Source organism: Psammomys obesus, unplaced genomic scaffold, assembly GCF_907164565.1.
Source record: "Psammomys obesus unplaced genomic scaffold, mPsaObe1.curated_primary_1811, whole genome shotgun sequence".
Lineage (NCBI taxonomy): Eukaryota > Metazoa > Chordata > Mammalia > Rodentia > Muridae > Psammomys > Psammomys obesus.
The window spans coordinates 14485407-14506238 of record NW_026591598.1 but is presented as its reverse complement, the minus strand read 5'-3'; the positions used below and the strand labels follow the sequence as shown (position 1 = coordinate 14506238).

Below are 20832 nucleotides of genomic sequence, written 5' to 3'. Positions count from 1 at the left end.
CTTTGTTTCTTGCTCTGTTTGTAACAGGACTTCTTGTAGCCCAAGCTCATTTAAACTTACTGTGTTGGGCTAAGGTTGAACTTGTAATCTTCCTGCCTGTACTCCCAAGTGCTGGAGTTGTAGCCATACCCCATCACACCCAGCTGGTTTTCTTTATTTTAGAAGAATATATATCAACAGAGGCTGATGAGATGGCTCATTGGATAAAGGCCTTGATATGCAAGCATGGTGTGGTGACCAAGGGTAGACCCGCCTGGTCTAAAATAGTGAGTTCCAGAACAGCCAGAACTATGTAGAGACCTTGTTCCAATAAATAAATAAATAAATAGATAGATAGATAGATAGATAGATAGATAGATAGATAGATAGATAAATAGATAGAACAAACAAGCAAAGCCCTATAGAGACTTGGAAGCAGAAAGTGTGGAGAATACAGGAGTGGTATGTAATATAGAAGCAAAATTAAAAAAAAAAAAAAAAAAAAAAACACAAAAACCTGAGCTAGGTGGTAATTGGCCACACATTTAATCCCTGCATTAGGAAGGCAGAGGCAGGTAGATCTCTTTGAATTCCAGGCCAATCTGATCTACATAATGAGTTCCAGGATACCCAGGGCTGGTATAGAAACAGTCTTAAAAACAAAGAAAACAAAAACATTCAGGAGTCTGGAGATGACTAATACTCTGGCAGGACCTGCAGGGGATCTAGGAGTTCAAGGCCCGCATGGTCTTCAGAGCAAGTTCGGGTTGGGACTACAAGGAGAAACCCTGTCTCAAAAGCAAACAAACAAAGAAGGTAAAATGTAGATACTTTTTACATAAAAAAAGATTCCTCCAAGTGCAGTAGTTCTTTATTCAGGTCATTCAACACACAGCAACTAATTGTACAATTTTAATCCTTTGTTGCAAGCCTGGTCTGGAGTCTAAGAATTTAAAAATGGACTAGATCCGCCATTCTAATATTCAGTCCAGAGGGCTACAGATATTAGCAGCTGGTCAGCTGTAGGAATGAAGCAGCACTATAAAAGAATTTAGGGAAACTGACTGAGAATCCAGAAGTTCGTTTAATTTTTTAAAGTGGGAGCTAAAATTACATCCCTTCATTGTATACAGTCCGTTCTGAAGTGATGTGTGTTTGTAGAATGTCACAGTCTAGTGAAGTAGCAGCGTGTGTGTTACCTTGATGAGGTCATTTTATGATAAGAGTATTTAACATCTACTCTTGGCATTTTTTTAAGAATACAGATTACTGTTAAGTAGTAGTATAGTCACTATGTTGTAGCATAAATCTTTTAGATATTGTTTGCAAGCTAATATTTTCATCCCAGATTGGATTTTGGAAATTTTATGCTAAACATGAAGAATTGATGTTAGCTTTTTATGAGGTAGTTTAAAATTGTTGATTTTTTTTTTTTAACTGTTACTGTTTTTTGATCAGTAAGAAGAACTTTTGAATCCTATGTTTGGCCTTAGAGAGATTACCCTACTTTCTAAATGAATTGGTTCATTTAATTGTTTATTTTGTTTTGATTTTTTTAAGAAAAATAATAATTTAGCTAAGCAACTTTATTGTTACGACTTTGAATTCTCTTTGCTATCATCATTATTTAGCCTGATCACATTGTAATAAAATGATGGGGTAATTTGTCTATGAGAAATTTCCTCATTTGCCAGTGGGGGCTTTCTGTGAAGATTCCATCCTGTTACTGTGTTGAACAGTAAAGTTGAAGTAGGGATAGGATAGATTCATATTTTGGTCTGAAAATTTCAGGTCAGATTATAAACTCCATAGATCTTTTTGGAAACTGGAAAGTCATTTTGGTATCTTGTTATCAACTATGTGGAACTGTGGAGTGTAACAGTAAACATGTGGGAGGAAATGTGACAGTGGCGCCTTCTGTGGGGCCAGAATAAAGTTTGATATTGTCCATTTTAGAAACAGGTAAATAAGAAGAGAAAACTTTGTGTTTCACTGTTCAGACACCTTAAGCTTGTAGTTAGAGGCTTAACTGAGAATCATAATTAAACATTTGCTTTGGAGCATTTTGAAACCTACACTGTGAATCAAGACTTTGCATAAAAGTAGGAATCAGAAAATCCCTACTGTGAAATGTGGGTAACAGTATGTGAAAATAGTCTTTCTGTTGATTTCTAAAAGGTTTGCTTGTCCCAGCAGCTTACCGTATGTTGACTTCCTACTTTGTCTCCGTGTCCCTGCTGCGTCTGACTGCTGGTCCTTCTGGCACAGTGACGAGGGATATCCCATTTGCAGCAGAACCCTTTCTTAGTTCTAGACATCATGAAGGTTACCTGTTTGAGTTCATTTTTATGATGATGGTGTAACTCTGGAATTTCTATTCCATTTGAAACTTAAAATTATATTTAGAATATTATTGCTGCTCAAATACTGACTGTTATTAGCAACATTAAAAGACAGCTAGTGTGCTTAAAGAGTCTAGCTACTTTTTGTTACTTCTGTGGACTCAGTTTGCTTTGTTTTTCATTTATTGTAACAGACACTTATTCTACACAGAAGTGGGTCAAATAGGTAGTAGGAAAGAAGTGTATTGAGTTTATTTTAATACCGCTTTAGATCTGTTTGTTTGTTTGTATATTTATTTATTTATTTATATGTTTGAGTATGTGTCTCTCTCTGTGTGTGTACCATGTATATTTGGTTGCCTGAGGGACAGAAGAGGTTATCAGATCCCCTGAAATAGGAGTTACAAGAAGTTTTGGGTCACTTAATGTGGCAGCTGGGGTCCACTGCAGGTCCTGCCAGAGAAACAGGAGCCCTTATCTCCAGGGTCTTAAATGGTTTTTGTTTGTGTTTGGTTTGGTTTTTGTTGTTGATGTTTTGTTTTGGAGGTGTTTTTGTTTTGTTTTGTCTTTTGAGACTGGGCCTTTCTATGTATCCCTGGCTGTCCCTGAACTCACCATGTAGATCAGGCTGGCCTGGAATTCAAAGAGATCTACCTGCCTCTACCTCCTGAGTGGTGGGATTAAAGGCATGCTACCACCATGCCCAGCTTTTGAATGGTTTTTGTTTTCTTTTGTTTTTTTCCAGACTGGGTTTCTTTGTGTAATAGAGCCCTGGCTGTCCTGGACTCTCTGTAGATCAGGCTGGCCTTGAACTCAAGAGATACTACTGCCTCTGCCTCCCTAGCACTGGGATCAAAGGTGTACACCACCACACCTGGCTTTGAATGGTGTTCTTAAAGTCTTAATATGGAGATAGCAGAAGGTAGTACAAAGTAGTGATGATCACTCCCAAAACATTTGTGTGCATGTGCCTATGTGCGTGTGCAGGAGTCAGTTCTTCTCATCCACCATTGTGGGTCTCTGGGATTGAGCTCAGGTCACCACGTGTGGTAGCCTTTACTCGCTAAGCTGTCTTGCTGGCCGCTTTCTTATTCTGTTCAGTCATTGACTCTCTTAATTGGTTCTTTTTTTTTTTTTTTTTAAGCTATGGCTTTGCTTACTCTCCCCAAATCATTCATATATTTACTTACAAGCTCAAACTTGCTGAGCCTTTTTCTACATCTGTGCAGTTTTAAAATCTTTGGATTTTTTTGTTCCTACTGTGTTTTATTATTTAATTTCCGGACATCTTTATAATAATTCCATTCAGCTTATCTCTTCCCATTTTATTGATTGCATTACTATTCTCCTAAAGTAAAATGGAGGGATCTTTAAAGTCCTTTATCTCTTTATGTCCTTAGGTGCACAGCTTTTTTGATTTGCTAAGTATTGTTTACTTATTCATTTTGTTCCAAGTTATTTCACTTTCCATATAAGTTATTTTGTTGCCTTTTAATTGCATTTTCTTTCTCTAGGTGTCCATCTGTTACAAACTGGTCAGATCAGTTTAATTAAAATACAATTTGTTTTACTGTATTCTTGCTAAAGATCAGTTTTCTTCCATTAATGTTAAGATGAAGAATAGATGTCAGAGTGTCTAAGGTTTTGATATAATGATTTAATATTACCATTTACAAAGTTCACATTGGTGAACCATATAGTTGAGTCACTAAAATAATTGTGGGAATCTCTCATAGTTTAAATAAGTTTACAGATTTTGCCGGCCACATTCATGCGTCTTCTCAGCCACATGTGGCCATGCCTAGGAGTTGACCGTCTCTGCTTAATCTCCCACTGCTGTTCCAGACCCTCTCCTTAATTAAGTGTGTGCTGTGCCATCCTTTGCACATACTGTCTCCTGCCTGTTCAGAAACCATCCCTGATTCTCAAGTCCTTTAACTTATTTCATTCTTTAAAGTTGCTTTATGGGTATTTTTCATTTTTCTCCAAATAGATTTTTAGCTCTTTTAAAGTAGGAATTCTACTTTATTTTTGTATTGGTGCTCATCAGTTTGGCATCCTTATCCATTAAACATCAAATTATGAAATTATTAAACACAAAATTCTGCTGATAATAAAATCAGAATTTATGTGTTCAAAAAAGAACACACAAACCTTTTTATTTTTTAACTTTTGAAATGCTCATTTCTTATTACCAAGCTAATTTGTCAAGGTGTGAGATGACTAATTGACATTTCTGAAAAAGTAATTTCTTTTAAGAAGATTTAGAAGTTTATCAAGATATTTAGAAAAGTTACAAATACAAATTTAATTCCAAGAAACTAGTCAAAATAGGAAGGTCTTGCGATCAGCAAAGTGGTCATTTTCACCTCCATATATTTGAATTTTTGAAGGTCAACACTGACTTTGGTTTAAGATGTTAGAAAAATAGTCCCTTGGATGTTCGGAGGGAACATCTAGTGACGGAACCAGAGCCCTGAAGGAGACAGTACCACAGCTGTTACAGAAGATTAACCAAAGACTGAGTCTTGATTTGGAGAAGTTGTGCGCACATGACCTTAGTCATGAGTCTAGGTTTTGTTTGTTTGTTTGTTTTTGCATGTTTGTGCACATGTGTGTACACATGGTGGTTAAGATGAAAGCAAAAAGCAACATAAAGTTGCTTTTGAGTATTTTCTTTTTTCTGGATCGTTCCAATTTTAGTATATGTGCTGCTGAAGCGAGCACAATTATTTTCTTTTTATCTTGAATTTGTACTTACTAAAGATAACTGTGCTTGCTTGCTTTCACATGTAAGCTTAGGTCTGGAGAGGCCCAGATCAGATGAATAAGATATTTTATATATGTTAAATGTTACCTGGATGGAAAGGAAGCTGTTAGTGTCTGTATCTGTGACATTATGAAGAAGATGATGAGCTAGATTTAGACCAGCCTGTGGTTGTAACCCCAACACTGAGACTTGTGGAGGGGGATCACATTGTATAGGTCCTGTCTCCAAAGAGCTCATTCAGAGCACTAACATTAAGGACACGTGGCAGGGCTGAGGCTGTAACTCAGTTGGCAGAGTGCTTTCCAGCAGCATTTGTAGGTGAAAGCAGGAGTTTAGGTCCATTCTCAGATGTGTATCAAGTTCAAGACTAGCCTGGAATACAAGAGAGCCTGGTTTAGAAAACAAAGAGATGATCCAGGCTGGGGTATAACAAGGCAATGGAATGCTTGCCTAGCGTGGGTGAGGCCGTAAGGCTAGTTCCTAGTGCTGCAGAACAAGCAAGCAGACAAAACCCTTTGGTTTTGTTTTAGGCATGTTGCATAGATGGTAGAATGCTTGCTCTTCATGCAGTGGTGGTGTAAACCTGTAATCCACGCACGTGGAAGGTAGCAGCAGGTAGCTCAGAAATTCAGTCAGCTTCAAATATACAATAGCAAATGGGTACATGAAATCTTATCTTTAAAAAAAGCAAAAAAGAATTCTTTTCAGCACTTGTGAAAAGTAAGTAAATACACCACAAGTATATTATGGTTAGAAAAGAACCACGTCCTTTCACTTCCAAACAGATTAAACTTTTAGGCATGTAGACAAACCTTTCTAAATCTTATTAAGCATGTTCTAGTTATGTTTCCCATCAGTTCTTATGCTGTATATTACCTTTTGCATTCATCTTCTTATTTACCCAAGTAATACTTCGGATTTGAATTTTTTTAATATTATAAAAGAGCCTTTTGAAATATTTCCAGGGTGTGAGATAGCTTTTAATTTCTCCTATATATTCTTATAAGTTAACAGTATCTTTTTAAAAACGGAATTTGCTATGTAGGCCAGGCAGCACTTGAACTTGGCATCCTCCTACTTCAGCCTCCCAAGTAGTTGGGATTATAGGCATGCACTACTTGGCTCAATGCCTTTATAGGAATTTTTTGAATGTGATTTTAGAAACAGAAACAAGAATGACTACTTTACTTTGTTTTTGTTCATATTCTCTGTAGCACAATCATCATGAGTAAGAAACAGTTTATCTTATTTTGTTGAGTACCATTGATAATAGAAAAATGACTCGAGCTACTTGTAGGTTAAACAGATTTGCTTATTGTATGACACGTAGTTGTAGAAAGGTAAATGATAGGAATAGAAAGGGTGGAATAAATGGGTCTCAATGGCCAGTTGAAAGTGTTTTTGCAAGCTAGTGTGATGTCACATGCACTTGGGAGACAGAGGCAGTCGCTAAATTCAAGGCCAGCCTGATATACATATTGAGTTCCAGGACAGCAAGGGCTGCATAGTGAGACCCTGTCTCAAAAACAAACAAAAAATGTGCTTTTGCTTTTTTTTTTTTTTTTTTTTAAAGTAGTGAAATGTCTCTATAAAAACCTTCCTTTAGCTGGGTGTGGTGGTACACACCTGTGAACCTAGCACTCAGGGAGGCAGAGGCAGGCAGATCTCTGTGAGTTTGAGGCCAGCCTGGTCTACAAAGCTTGAATCCAGGACATCCAAGAAAGAGACTTCATTTTTGCCAAGTCAGGAACATCATTTGAAAGAGAATAGCTAATGCTATTCTTAAACTGTGTTTTACTGTGTGAGCCCACTCTTCTTTTTCCAAATATGACTTAATATTCAGATCTACATTAGTTCTGTTGGGTAACGAGCCAGCAATGACAACTGGTTGGTTTTTTTTTTTTTTTTTTTTTTTGTTTTGTTTTGTTTTGTTTTGTTAAACTACAACACTATCTTAGGAATAAAAGAATGACCATTTCTGCTTTAAACTATAGATTAGTTTGGAGATTGGGTTTAGCAGTTCCGTCTTCTCATCATGCCTATGCGTTGTTTCCTAAGGGCTCTAAACAAAAAGTTATATACATTATATCTTGTCTAAGCTGAAGAACCTTCTAGAACATAGGAAAATAATCTTCAAACAAGTGTCTGCCATCTACCAGCACATTCTAATAGTGTTGTCAAAAGTCATTGCTTGAATTTCAGTTCTTAATATTCTTTAGAGTGGAGATATCATTTGAAATTTCATAGGTCTTGGAACATTTTTATAAGGGCTATAATTGTTTGACTTTACTGCTCCCTTCAAATTCAGTGGTAGAATAATCGATCTGCTGTGTTGTGGGAATATTTTAAAATAAACTGTCTAATGAAGCTTAAGTTTAGATAACTGGATGATTGTTTTTTTAGTTCCAAAGTCCACACTGATATCCCTGCAGTGTACCAGGGACTGGAAGCTTATGATCATGGGGTCTGTCTTGGTGATAGATTGTAGAAGATAGTTTGTTGATATTTTGTGATTAATTCAAAAGCTTTGGTTCTTGAAGTTTTACAACGTACTATGGAGGAGCATTTTTTAAAGTAGGGCTTAGTATCTAGCTTAAGGTAGAAATTCTAGGATGTTGCCGGAGCCTTTGTCTGCAGCTTGGCCTCTGGCTACATGTTGTCTTTGCCAAGGAGACACTGGACTATCGAGTCCAGTCCTGTCTACTGTGCGTGATAAACAACTACTTTTGGTGCTGAGTCTTTTAGTTACATCCCCTGCTTAGATGAGGACAGGACTTTTACTAAGATTGTCAGTCATTTGCTTGTTGTCTTTTTAGATAGAAAACTAAGAGACTTGACTTGATGTTGAGTTGTTGCAATTTCAGGTCCTATAGCCCATGCCAGACACTCTCAGTGCAGTAACCGTCAGTTAAAGGACATCAGAATCTGTCTCCCATCCCTATCCAGACTTAGTAAATAAGACTGGCAGCAAGAATTTAGGGATTAGAAATACTATGTACTTTGTTCTGTTGCCTTTGAGTAAGGATCAGCATGTAAAGTTGAAATTTCCTGACCAGATTTTGAAAGATGATGGGCCTTGATTCCAGAAGGAGCTCTCTGATACGGGTTTACTAGTTGGTGGTAAATTCTTGAGTCACCAACTATTAGGCCTTTATGTCCAGATATTAACTTAATTTATGGAGTAAGGTCCCTGAGTTCTCCTCTTTCCTTCCACAGGGCAAGCAGGAGGACTTCAAGACGACAGTTCTGGAGGGTATGGAGACGGCCAAGCATCAGGTGAGGGTGGCATTAGATGCTTGCCACTTTAGCAAGAGCCGCCAAGTCAGGAAGTGATTGATGCTTGCAAGTGTTTTTGGCTATGGTATTCTCATTGTAGCCAGAAGCACAGGGGTAATGTAACCCACAGGACAGAGTAGCATTAAGTAGAGATAGTGTAGCCAGAACAAAGGCAAGCAGACTGTTGAAGTCCTCAGGCCGATCTCAGCCCTCCATTCTTCATGTTTTTGAGGAGATGGCGGGTACTTTTCTTGGGAATCAATGGGACCTTTAAAGAGAAAGATTAGCAGTAGACAGAGATAAGAAACCATGGACTGGAAAGAAAGTCTTCCCAGTGGTAAGGTCTTCTAGGACTAGGCTGCAGGTGACGCCTTTTATAGGTATGATGGTTGCTGCTGGGTACTTTTCTCAACTAATAGTATGTAATCACTTTACAGTTGAATTATTTTGTTTCTAGGGTAAAAGTTACCTTTAAAAAAGGATATTCACAGGGCTTTCTCTTTTCAGACCAAACAATATGGATTTTTACTTCTAAGAAAAAGTAAAGGATTTTTAGGGCCATCATTTGGAACAGTTAAGCTTGTTCCAAAAATCTGAAGTAACACGTTTGTGTTTCACCTTTTTGTCCTTTGAAGTGTCGGTGTACATGCATGTGTGCATATGTGTGCGTGTGTGTGCGCGTGCACACATGCCCCACGCTGGTTTATTTAGACACTTGGAGAAATTTGGAATACACTTACTGTTGAAGGCTGTCAGCTCTCATTTAAGTATAAATTCAGATATTTGTCTGTTGCAGTTTGTGTCTAGCAGGTTCAGGATATGTTTGTGTTTTATTTTGGATTAGAGGTAGTTCCTTAGAGATGAGCAGTTGGTGATTGGAAGTCAAGGGGATTTGGAATGTTCAAACTAGAGATCTTTCCTTACTGTCCCAAGGACCAGAGGTTAATAATTAGTACATGCTTACCTCAGAGGAGCATATTTCTCCTTCAGAGAGAATGCTTTTACTGAATGATGCAGGAGATGGTCCTTGAAACTTCATTGGAAACAACCTCTACAGTTTTAATCTCAAGGAAACCAAGTTTTCTTGTTGGTTTTTGTTTGTTTTTAGAAACTGTTTCTCTTGGCTTAAATAAACAGTATGTTGTATTGCTGGTATAACAGCAGGCTGTCATGTGAAACTGTTGAGCATAGTTCTGAGTGTTGCCAGAAGGGTGGTGAATGTTGTGAATCCAGCAACTCTCTCAGGTTAGAGCTTGCAGTGTTCAGAAGCATGCGTGTATGGCACAGTCAGAGTTGAAAACATGCCTAAGCGGTTGGCATTCTTCTCCAAATGAAGCCAGGGAACTTGGAGGATTTCTTGCTGTCAGGATTGTATCTTGATTTCCTAAGATACTTGTTGGTGTGTATCTCCTAAATTGTAGCCCTAGATGGGAGTGTGAAGTCATCTTGTCTAGCTTCCTGCCTTCAGACACATGTGTTGTATATGCCTTTTCTGAGGTGTGAGAGCCTGAAAGAAACACAGTGAATCTTAGTGACTAATTGTCTAGCAATACACCAGCATTGTGAAGTGAGCATTCGGGACCTGCCAATCTTAGTGTATAGATTTCTGTGTATTGATCACAGGTATCTACCCTAAAAATAAAAAGTGTAAATATGAGAACTCATGACTTTGCTTTTCTCCTCGTCTTTACTTTTTATTTTAAAATTGCTGTAGGATTTGATATACCTCTATTGGTTTTTATGAAAAATCTTCATGTAGACCCCATCAGACTTTTGTTTTCACTTTCAGCCTGAAATCTAGTTAATTTATCTCCTTAAAAAAAAAATAAGCAAAGGCAAATGATACTTGGTGGCCACCATTCTCTTAACTTCTGTTACCTAGCCCTAGTCAAAATGCCATTTGCGTCACATAAAAATCAGAGCAAAATAATTTTGTGGCTTAAAATACTTACAGTCCTACCTCCCTGTTTCCTTCTTTCTAGTTAACCCACCCTGCAAAGTCTAGGTTGTTCCTTTAAAAAGGAAGATTTATATGTTCTTAGAGACAGCATCAGATGGAGAGTCAGAACATTGTAGTTCAGCGTGACTGCAGACTGGAAGGAATGCTCTTCTAGAACCTAACTGTGTGCGGGGTGGACATGGGACTGAAGTTAGACAGCCTGAAGCTTTGAAAGAATTAAGACAGCATCTTTGTAACTTTGTAAAGTTCTGGAATAATAGATTGTGTGAAGTGTATCCAAACACAGAAGTAAAAATTATATTCCAGAGCCAAGTGCAGATTAACTCTGAATTCTGCGTACTGTTGGTTACTTAAAAAAAAAAACAAACAAACCAAAAACAGCAACATTATTCAGGTCAGCAGGTTCCTGTAAAGGAGATTGGTGTGAGTTGTTGGATTTTTCCAGAGTGGTCTCTTGCTTTATTCTGTAAATACCCTGTAGGAAAGATATTTTGATCTAGCGTCTGGACAGTTTATGCCAAATTAACTTTTTGTTATTTTCTTTGAAAAAAATCTAGATTTGTTTTTTAATCTTTTTGTCCAGTTTTCATAACGGTTTTCATTTTTTTGACATAATAATCTATCCGTAAGTACAAAAAAAGAAGATAATTACTGAAAGTTTTGATTTGTTGGCAGTACGGAGGACAGCACCAGGCCCACACATGCTCATGATCTGAGCTTAGCATTCACTGAACGACCTAGAGGCTGTTTCAACTTGAGAACTTGGTGTCACAGAGAAGGAAGATAGAGCTGTAAAGGAATAGTATTTCTTATGTATTAATTACCATGTTTTTTGTTTCTTTAATTGCACTTGGGTAACATTTTTGATTTCTGATCTGGAGAAGTACTTTGAAATTGTTGTGTAAAGTAAATAACTTAGCTCAATTGTTACATACTGCTCAGATGGGCACAGTTAGCCAGGTGTATCTGTTTTTTTGTTTGTTTGTTTTTCCCCAAGAACACTTGCACCTTGGAACCAAATGTCATGAAATTTTGGGGGCTTTTTTTCCCCACAGTTTTTTCTTCTGTCGAAAAATAATCTCTTTTAGTAGAAGTGTTACTTAATTGACCACTTTTAAGCTAGGACATAATACAGTGTAGCTAAGAAAGAAAAATATTTTAGGCAAGCCAAAGACGAGTTTTGTTGCTGTTTCGTTTGGGTTTATGGTGGGGTTTTGCCAGATAGCCCAAGTCGACCTTAAACATGATTCTCCTGGCTGCCTCAGCCTCTGAAGTGCTGGCATTATGACATGTAGCACTATGGTCAGCTAGAAATGGAGTTTAAGTGGGGATTTAATAGTTATCATTATTTTTAATAGTACATACATGAACTATAACCTATTAAGTATTTGGCCTGGGCACTAAACACTAATGAGTAGATAACTTCATTTTTAGGATTTAAGCTATTTTAGAGTTTAACTTCTGGTTTTTGTTCATTTGATTTGGGGCAGGGGTCAGGAACATCAAAGCTGTATAATTTTGGAAAATGTCTGCTCCTGTTAGCACCTCCTTCACCGCCACTTCCTCCTTGAGTAATATCACACGCCATCTGCAACAGTATAGCTCTTATTTTTCTCTCTTAAGGGATATTTAATTTTTCTGACAGCCTTTGATTTTAGATTGGAGTTAGTTAAATAAAGGACTGTTGGTTTTATTTAGTAATGTGGAACACAGGGTTTTTGCTCTTACAGCTAGTGGTGGATAGAGCGTCTCTCTGAGAACAGCTATGTTTTAATGTGTGGCCTCTGTCAGCACTGGGCAGTTTTACTTGGCCTTTTTGTTAACTATTGATTTCACCAAGTAGTGATTGTTATTTGAATGTCTTTGTGAAAACATCACTTAGTAGAGTAGCTATAGTCTTCAAGTTGAATTTGTACCTGCTGTGTTCTTTTACTTCTAGTCTTTACTAAACCCTTCTGTCATTGCTTCCAACTTCTTGTTTTGTGACCTTTAAATATTATATATAGGTACTTCTGTTTTGCTTTGTTACTTACTGTAATACTTTATGATACTGAATTCAGAAACTCTAAAGTTGTACCCTTTCTTGTCTTTCTATTTCTGGAGTGGAAGTTTGCTGGGGATTGGACCTAGGGTTAGCGAAGCACATGCCTTCAGAGCTGCACTCAGGCCTGTCTGGCTGTTCAGGGGCTGCTTTAGTGTTCTTAAGGTGTTTGAGCTGTAACCCCAGCATGCACCTGCCTTCCCAGGAATCCCTTACAAAGATGAGTTTACCTACAAGCTTATAAAATATTTAAAAGCCAAATTTAAGTAGTTTTAGGATAACTCATTTGTGTAGTATTATACTTTGTCACACAGTCTGTCTAGCAGTGTCTCCGTGTGTGGTGTCAGGCATTTCTAATGCTGCTGACAGAAAAGTAAGTTGCTTGTCTTCTGACTTAACTGTTACAGTCTGCTTAATTTTTCTGCCCGCTTGCCAACACTAGATAATGAGGGCTAATTCAGTCTGCTCTTGAGGCGGTGTGTATTTTTCTGTTTTTGAGTTTTCAGCTTTCAACTTTTCCATTTCATGCTGCAATCGCAAATGAAGGCTTGTGACTACATTTTTTACTCCTGGCCTCTATTAACATACTTTTCTTTTAATTTGTTTTGTTCTTTAAATCTTATTGTATGGTATCTGTGATATTCATTTCAATTAGAATATAATTCAGTTTTACCTGGTTGATGGTAGAAAATATTCTAAATGGCTTGTTGTCATTTCACTAGTAAACTTTAAACTTTGAGATGTTAAGCTTGAAATAGTACCTGAAATTTTAACTTTTGAGGCAAAATTAAAAAAAAAAAAAAACAAACTTCAGAAGGCAGTATCAGTGTATGAATAGGCAAAGCTTTACAGCTTTCTCCAAGCAGAAGAGCAGTTTGAGGTTTCGGCATCACTGGTCTACACCCATATGCACTGTTCTAGTGGTCCTCTGCTTTCTTTGCTAGGTGTTGAGGGTGCAGCTTTTCAAAGCCGACTTCCCCATGACCGGATGACCTCTCAGGAAGCAGCCTGTTTCCCAGACATCATCAGTGGGCCTCAGCAGACACAGAAAGTTTTTCTGTTCATCAGAAACCGCACAGTAAGTGTCTGTGCCTCCCTTTCCATATATAACTATTGTCTGAGATAAATAGTTTTTCTTTTAGGTATTTAAGAAGATTGTTTTTATTGTTTTTTTATTTTGTACATGTGTGTATGTACATGCTTGCATGCCTGTGTGGGTACTTGCATGTGAATACAGATGTAGAGGAATTTTAATTCAGAACATAGCTGTTCTGGCAAGAGAACACGTACAAATGCCTTCTAGGTCTGTGTGATCTGCCTGTAATATAAACATGCTTTTAAAAACTCCAGGAAACAGAGGCAAGTAGATCTGAGATCAAGGCCAGCCTGGTATAGAGCATGTTTCAGGTAAAAAGAAACTTGGGTCCAGGTGTAGTGGTACGCTTTAATCCCAAACAATGAAAGTAAAGTTAGTTTGTAGAAGGAAGCACAAAAAGGTGAGAAATCAGAGACAATTTGACAGAATAGGGTACACTCACAAGAAGAGAAAGGAAAGAGAAGCTACTTTAGAGACAATACAGAGAGAGGAGGCACTTTTTACTGGAACACTAATAGAGAGATGGGGTGCAGAGAGAGAACTCAGGTAAAGACTGAATGAGCCAGAGAATGAGGAGACAGGAGATTAGAGCATATTGCTTGAGTTAGTCTGAGGCCAAGCAGAACAATTCAGGGGTTGAGAGAGAAATCAGATTGAATAAGTCAGCTGGGAGAGGAGTTTGAGTCAGAACAGCTGAGCTGAACCAGCCAGTCCAGAGCTCAATAAGAACAAGAAATGTTGAGCTTATTCAGCAGTAAGTTTCAGAGGCTGAAAACATTCTAGGCCTAGATTAGATGGTACAGAGGCTAGAAGTTCCAGCAATAAGTTTAGGTTAGCGGACAGAGGCAGTAAGCCTCCAAGACAACTATTGAAGCTGGTGAATAAAAGCTTCTATTACATACAGGAGTCCATAGAGGCCAAAGGTATCCTAAATGTCATAGAGCTGGACCTACAGGCAGTTGTGAGCCCTCCAACATGAGTACTGGAAACCATTGTGGACAAAGTTCCATTTCTACAAGTTGGGATTCTGTTTGCATTCATTTTCTCTCTCTCTCTCTCTCTTCCTTCCTTCCTTCCTTCCTTCCTTCCTTCCTTCCTTCCTTCCTTCCTTCTTCTTCCTCCCTCCCTCCCTTCTTCCCTCCTCCCTCTCATACTTCATAAATACATTAAAAATCTACATTGAAACAAAATTTGCCTCAACTCTTTTAGGGTGGGATAGGGAGGTGTGCTGGAGATTGGCTGTTCAATCAGTAGTGTTCTACCAGCGAGCCATATCCCCAGCCAGATAGAAATTACTCTATACAATCATTTTGCTTTCTCCTTTAAAGCTGGATCCTTCTGTTTTGTCATCTGGTTTAACTTCCTCTAGATTTAATGATTAATATCTTCATATTTCTTTTGATAGTTGGATTATAATTTAACTATTAGAAACTTAAGCTTCCATCTTCACTTTGCTGTAACTAAACTCTGACTGGTTTTAATGCGTTCTTAGTTCTGTGTCGGGAATACATTTCCATTCACTTAGATTACCCTGACTTTCCTGTGTTTCAAAACTCCAGTGTAACTGACCTGTCATCTTAGCTATATGGAATTTTTTGATCCAGATTTAGGTGTGGTTGTATGTTACTATGTGCATGAATCCTAGTGCATTTATATAGAATCTCAACTTGTAAAAACCAGAACTTTGTATACATATTTTTTTTAATATCCAAAGAGAAAAGGACTCATTTTAATAGTGGTTATAGCTGGAGTAAAAATGTCAAAAGTTAGAAACACTTTTAGCATTTTGAAGCAGGCTATCTACCAGAAAGACTGAACTAAGGCAGGTGGTGATTGCACACACCTTTAATCCCAGGTTAATCCCACTCAGAGGCAGAGGCAGGTGGATCTCTGTGGATCTCTGTGAATTCGAGGCCAGCCTGGTCTACACAGTAAGTTCCAGGACAGCTAGGACACAGAGAGACCCTGTTTCAAAGAACAAAAACAACCTAGAAAGACTGATTGCCCTGCCCCTATTTTTGTTATTAAAAGATGCTGTGCTACAGTAAGCCAAAGCCACCTCATTTTTTATTTCTTAGGTTGTTGAGGCTGACTTTTTTTAATATTTATTAGTCATTTGTATGCTCTAATTTTTTTTTTTAATGTCCTTTACCGAAACTTCTTTAGCTATCAGGCATGGTAGGCTTGTCTTTAACTGTCCCACTCAGGAGCCTGAAGCAGAGGATGTCATTCAAGGTTAGCCTAGACTATATAAAAGACCCTGTCTCAGAACAAAATACAATTCTGTAGGTATGAGGGAGGGCAAGCTGTTATTTGCAGCATACTATCATTTCCTCGAAGTATTTATGGACTTTCTCATGTTTTGAATGTCTCCAAGATACCTTGAACATGTTTTGCCTTTTAGTTCCTGCTTACTTCTTTAATATGGCTAATAGGTTGTACAACCATTGCTAAATCTAGATCACAAAATATTATGTAGCTAAGATGACAAGTCAGTTATACGAGAATTTTGAAACATAGGAAAGTCAGGGTAATTTAAGTGAATGGAAATGTCTTAGTTTATATATCTTAAAGTTGATCTGTCTCATGATTGAATGAATCAACAGGTATATAGAGCTATCAGTATTTGCTTTTAGGGGAAATTTTTAGATAAAATTGCCTTTTTTGGTTTTGTTTCATGTGATGAGTGTTTTTACTTAAATGTGAGTGATGTTTTGTGTGTGTATTTTTTTTTTTTTTTTTTTTTTCAAGACAGGGTTTCTCTGGGTAGCTTTGGCTGTCCTGGACTCCTAGAGATCTGCTTCTGCCTTCCAGAGTGCTGGGATTACAGATATGCACCCGGCTTGTGTGATGGTTTTAATTGTGATTTCTCTCTTCTCTGGTTCATTGACTATGACCCAAAGTCAAGATTTGGTAAAGGATTGGTCCAAGTTAGTGTTGTATTCTCTGGCTACAATCTGTTGCAGTGATTGTATCTGTTCCTTGACCTTGTGACTTGTGCATGATTGAGGAAAAACTGTGGCCCAAGTTTTCTTTCCTAGGATGAAAAGAGAAAGAAGCTGTGAGAAGGTTAAAGAGTTTGAGCCTTGTATATGAGAGTAATTGCACTATCTTTTGATTGTGGCCTCCAAACAATGGAGTATCCTTATAGCTCTAGTCATACCCTTTGTAAGTGTTTTATTTGAATCTAACCAATGAAGTCCTTGGTTATAACTTAATCTATAAAACAGGGTTTGCTAATTTTTATCAAAACTTAAATATGATATTTATCCTGCTTTGGATTTTGTAAGTGTGTGTGTATGTCTCTGTGTGTGTATTCACTTTGGAGAGAATTTCTTTTTTAAACTCATTGAAAATTATTGACTATGCTGTAATCTTTTCATTCTTTATCTGCAGGCTTTGAGGTGTCTGTTCCTTTTTTCTTTCTTAAACATATTACTACTTTCTCGGCTTCAGTAATACAGTACTCTAATTTTCTCGTGTATCTCTGCCATGTAGTCAGTTGCTTCCCAGCTCTCCATTATGTGAGGTCTTCTCCATTCTTCTCCTCTAGCTCGTCTGTCCACTTCACTATCACACTGCAGATCTTACCTCGTCTGAGCATACTATCTTGTATCTCCTTTTGGTTGCCTTCGAGTTAGACTCATGGGATAGTAAATGTTTGTTTTTTCACCGACCCCATTCACCTACTCATGTAGTTGTTCAACTCAAACTGAGGGGCCTTCATTTATACTTTAGAGCTTCTGTAACAGTGTGGTTTGTATCTGCTCAGTAGCTGGAATTACATAACCCCAGGTTAAATCCTGGCTGTTCCCTATTGGTTATTTAGGAATTTTTCTTTTTGAGGCCAGAGAGCCTCTAGCTTCAATAATTCACTAATTTGGTGCAGTTTTGCATTAAGTAATAGTTTTCTTGTCAGGACTATAACCCTATAACCTTCACTGTTTACATGAATATAAAAAACTCAGAGTTGAAGTCTTACATTTAAGAGGTGATTTTACAACTGGTTAGGGGACGTGTGCCTATGGGTAATACAACTTATGTCATTTAAATACAGTTGCAGTTATGGTTGGACAACCCAAAGATTCAGCTGACATTTGAAGCTACTCTCCAACAGTTAGAAGCGCCTTACAACAGTAAGTACTGTGCTTGTTAGAAGTTCCCTGAGGAACCTGGTGCCTTATTGACATTTTATTTCAACTTGTGTTGTACAGAAATGATCTTTATAAGTTTATAAAGTTTGGTTTTTGTTTGTTTTCCTGATCTGTGAATTGTATTGATGTATACATTCAAGAGATTCCTAAATGCTTTTCCAGATCTATTGTCTCAGTTTGATCCATGGAATACTTTGGTATTTGATTAATTAGTTATCTGTTTTTCTTTCTGTTTACCACCAACAAATTCTTAGAAAGTTTTTCCCAAAATATATGAACATTGTTCATACCTTGTAAAGGGTTAGTTCTCTATTTTATCTGTAATCTTTTTAAAAGATTTATTTATGTATTTGAGTATTTTGTCTATGTATATGTGTCTGCACAGGAAAAGATGGCATCAGATTTCTTTATATGCAGGTGTGAGCCATCATGTGGTTGCTGGGAATTGAACTTAGGACCCCTGGAAGAGCAGCCAGTGCTTGTAACCACTGAGCTATCTCTCCAGCCTGTAGTGCCATCTTTAAAAAAAAAAACAACAAACGTTTATTTATTTAAGTATTTTATGTATATAAGTGCTCTGTCTTCATGTACATCTACACGCCAGAAGAGAGCATCAGATCTTATTACAGATGGTTGTGAGCCACCATGTGGTTGCTGGGAATTGACCTCGTGACCTCTGGAAGAGCAGACAGTGCTCTTAACCTCTGAACCATCTCTCCAGCCCAGTAATACCATCTTTAGAATGCCAGTTTAGCCAGATATGTGGACACATGCTTATGACCTAAACATTCTAGGAATAGAAGCAGGAGAATCAGTAGTTCAAGGTCAGCCTCAACTATGTAGCAAGTTTGAGGCCAGCCTCAATCTCATGAAACTTTCTCTATACAGCAATCTACCCCCATCCCAATTTAATTTCCGTGTTAAACATTTTGTGCTATGTTACAGCCTGATAGTTCTATGACATGGTTTGCAAAAGATATCACATGATTAAGGGTCACATGAGTTGTGTGTAGGATGATTTCATGTTGGAGAAAGAAGAGTTAGAAGAGCTTTCTGTTTAAACTGTTGGAATTATAAACATGTTTTTAATTTACTCTATAGGTGATACTGTGCTTGTCCACCGAGTTCACAGTTACTTAGAGCGCCATGGACTTATCAACTTCGGCATCTATAAGAGGATAAAACCCTTACCAAGTAAGGACTTTCCCACCAAATGAATTAAGTGTTTAGTAATACTTTTAGGCCTGTGTTTAATATTAAAAGTGCTGGTGACATTTTACTTTTATTTATAAGTTTCCACCAGTGAAAATATTCTCAAGCTTTTAAGTCAAGTTAAAATTAAAAAATAAATGTACATTTGTCTGAATTTCCTGTTTGAAAAGGTTTTAGGAAAAGATTAATTTCCAGTTTTTAAAAATTAGAATTTAAAAGATGCTAGAAATATAAGTAGTTATACAAGCAGCTTTTTTTTTTTTTTTCTTGAGGCTTTCCTCTGTGGTTCTTTTTTCTTTCTAAATATTTGACCTTTTCATGTTCTTTAAATAATGTCTGCCAGGAACCTAAGTGACAAAGATATTCTAGTAGAAGTTAATTTTAGAAAGGAGTACTGACTTAAACAGAAATACAGCTCTTCAGAGATGCGTACACTGGTTCAGCTCTGAGCAGGCTCCTGAGAGGTCTCAGGAGCAGAGCGTCAGATTACTAACAGGACTCATGCTTGTGAATTGGCTTATAAAGTTACAGCCTTGAATTAAGTTTTACAACTTTTAGACATTGGTTATTTGTACAGTTTCTACACTTTGAAAGTAACTGAATTGTTTAAGACATTATGTGAAGAAATCAGAAGTTTTCCTGAGAGAAAAAATATATACAAACTCTGAACTACAACAAAATACTGTAATTTCTGTTCTCTTTTCTCCCTTTTAGCTAAAAAGACAGGAAAGGTGATTATTATAGGCTCAGGTGTTTCTGGCTTGGCAGCAGCTCGACAATTACAGAGTTTTGGGATGGATGTCACACTCCTGGAAGCCAGGGTAAGAGTTGACTTTGGGATTAGAACCCTCACCTAATGGAAACATGGTAAGGAATGACCTGTTGCAAAGTAAAGAACTGGAGAATTTGTGCTTACCCAGACTGATTTCTTTAGTGTAATAGAGGATTTCACTGTATGGTGGATAAAGTTGCTGCTGTAGCTTTTACCTCTGATTGTTTAGTGCTGGGAATCAAACCCAGAGCTTTGTACATAGTAAATGCTCTACCATTGATCCACATTTCAAGCATTAAAGTATTTTTGACAATAAATTTTTGAAAGTGATCAGTGAGTATGTGGTGTTGATAAAGGATTCATCAGTCCTTTGGATGGATAATTTCAGATTTTTTTTTTTTTTACATTAGCACTCTTTGTCACTGTCTTTTTCTCTGCTTTAGAATTTATAATTACGTGTTTTATGCCTGCATCTAGGTGTGGATATATACACATGTGTGTGCAGGTTCCCAAAGAGTCAGAAGAAGGCATCAGATCTCCTGAGCTAGATTACAGTTGGTTGTGAGCCACCCGGTATGGGTGCTGGGACCTGAACTCAGATCCCCTCTAAGGTCATCCAGTGCTCTTAACCACTGAGCTGTCTCTCCAGTCCCCACAGTTAGCTCTTTAATTTGGGGCATTCATAAACTTACCTTTGCAGGAGATGATATTTAGACAGGGAAAATGAGTTATCTCAGTAGCCACAGTCTTTTAGGACCAGATAAAGCCAAGAGAATTGATTGTATTCATTGTTATTCCTGGATCTTAAAATAGAAGCTGAAAGGGTGGAAGTGGAAAGGGTGATAGTATGGAACTTTAGGAAGCTGATATGAAAATGATTTTTATAAATAATTCTTTTCATATTTTACCCTTTGGTGACTTAAAGATTTTTATTTCAAAAAATGAAAAAAAAAACCTTAGTAGCCTAAACATTTTAAAATTAAAATGTTATAATCATTAAAATGTTATATATAGTTCATTCAAAATTGCTTTTCATGATGTGTTAAATTTTCAAGATACTCTTTTTAAATAGAGCATGGGGAAATAAAAACTATTTTCTCCATATACTGTTCCTAAAAAAAACCTTTCAGCTTCGTAGGCCTTTTTTGTGTGTACTCTGTACTGTGGTAAGAGTAAAGGAAGGCATAGCAGGTCATTGATGCTTCCTACATGGATTATGATCTAACTGGT

The 20832-nt window shown here is 37.3% G+C and overlaps 1 protein-coding gene across 2 annotated transcripts in view; it reads left to right on the top strand.

Moving 5' to 3' along the window:
* Positions 1 to 20832, top strand: part of Kdm1a (lysine demethylase 1A) — a 51089-nt gene that overhangs the window by 10846 nt on the left and 19411 nt on the right. The window contains exons 3-7 of one of the 2 annotated variants that reach the window (XM_055611136.1): positions 8308 to 8367; positions 13313 to 13446; positions 17522 to 17600; positions 18720 to 18812; positions 19545 to 19651. In XM_055611136.1, coding sequence (XP_055467111.1) covers positions 8308 to 8367; positions 13313 to 13446; positions 17522 to 17600; positions 18720 to 18812; positions 19545 to 19651 — 473 coding nt within the window. The remainder of the gene's footprint in view (positions 1 to 8307; positions 8368 to 13312; positions 13447 to 17521; positions 17601 to 18719; positions 18813 to 19544; positions 19652 to 20832) is intronic. The other variant, XM_055611137.1, reaches the window with a different exon arrangement.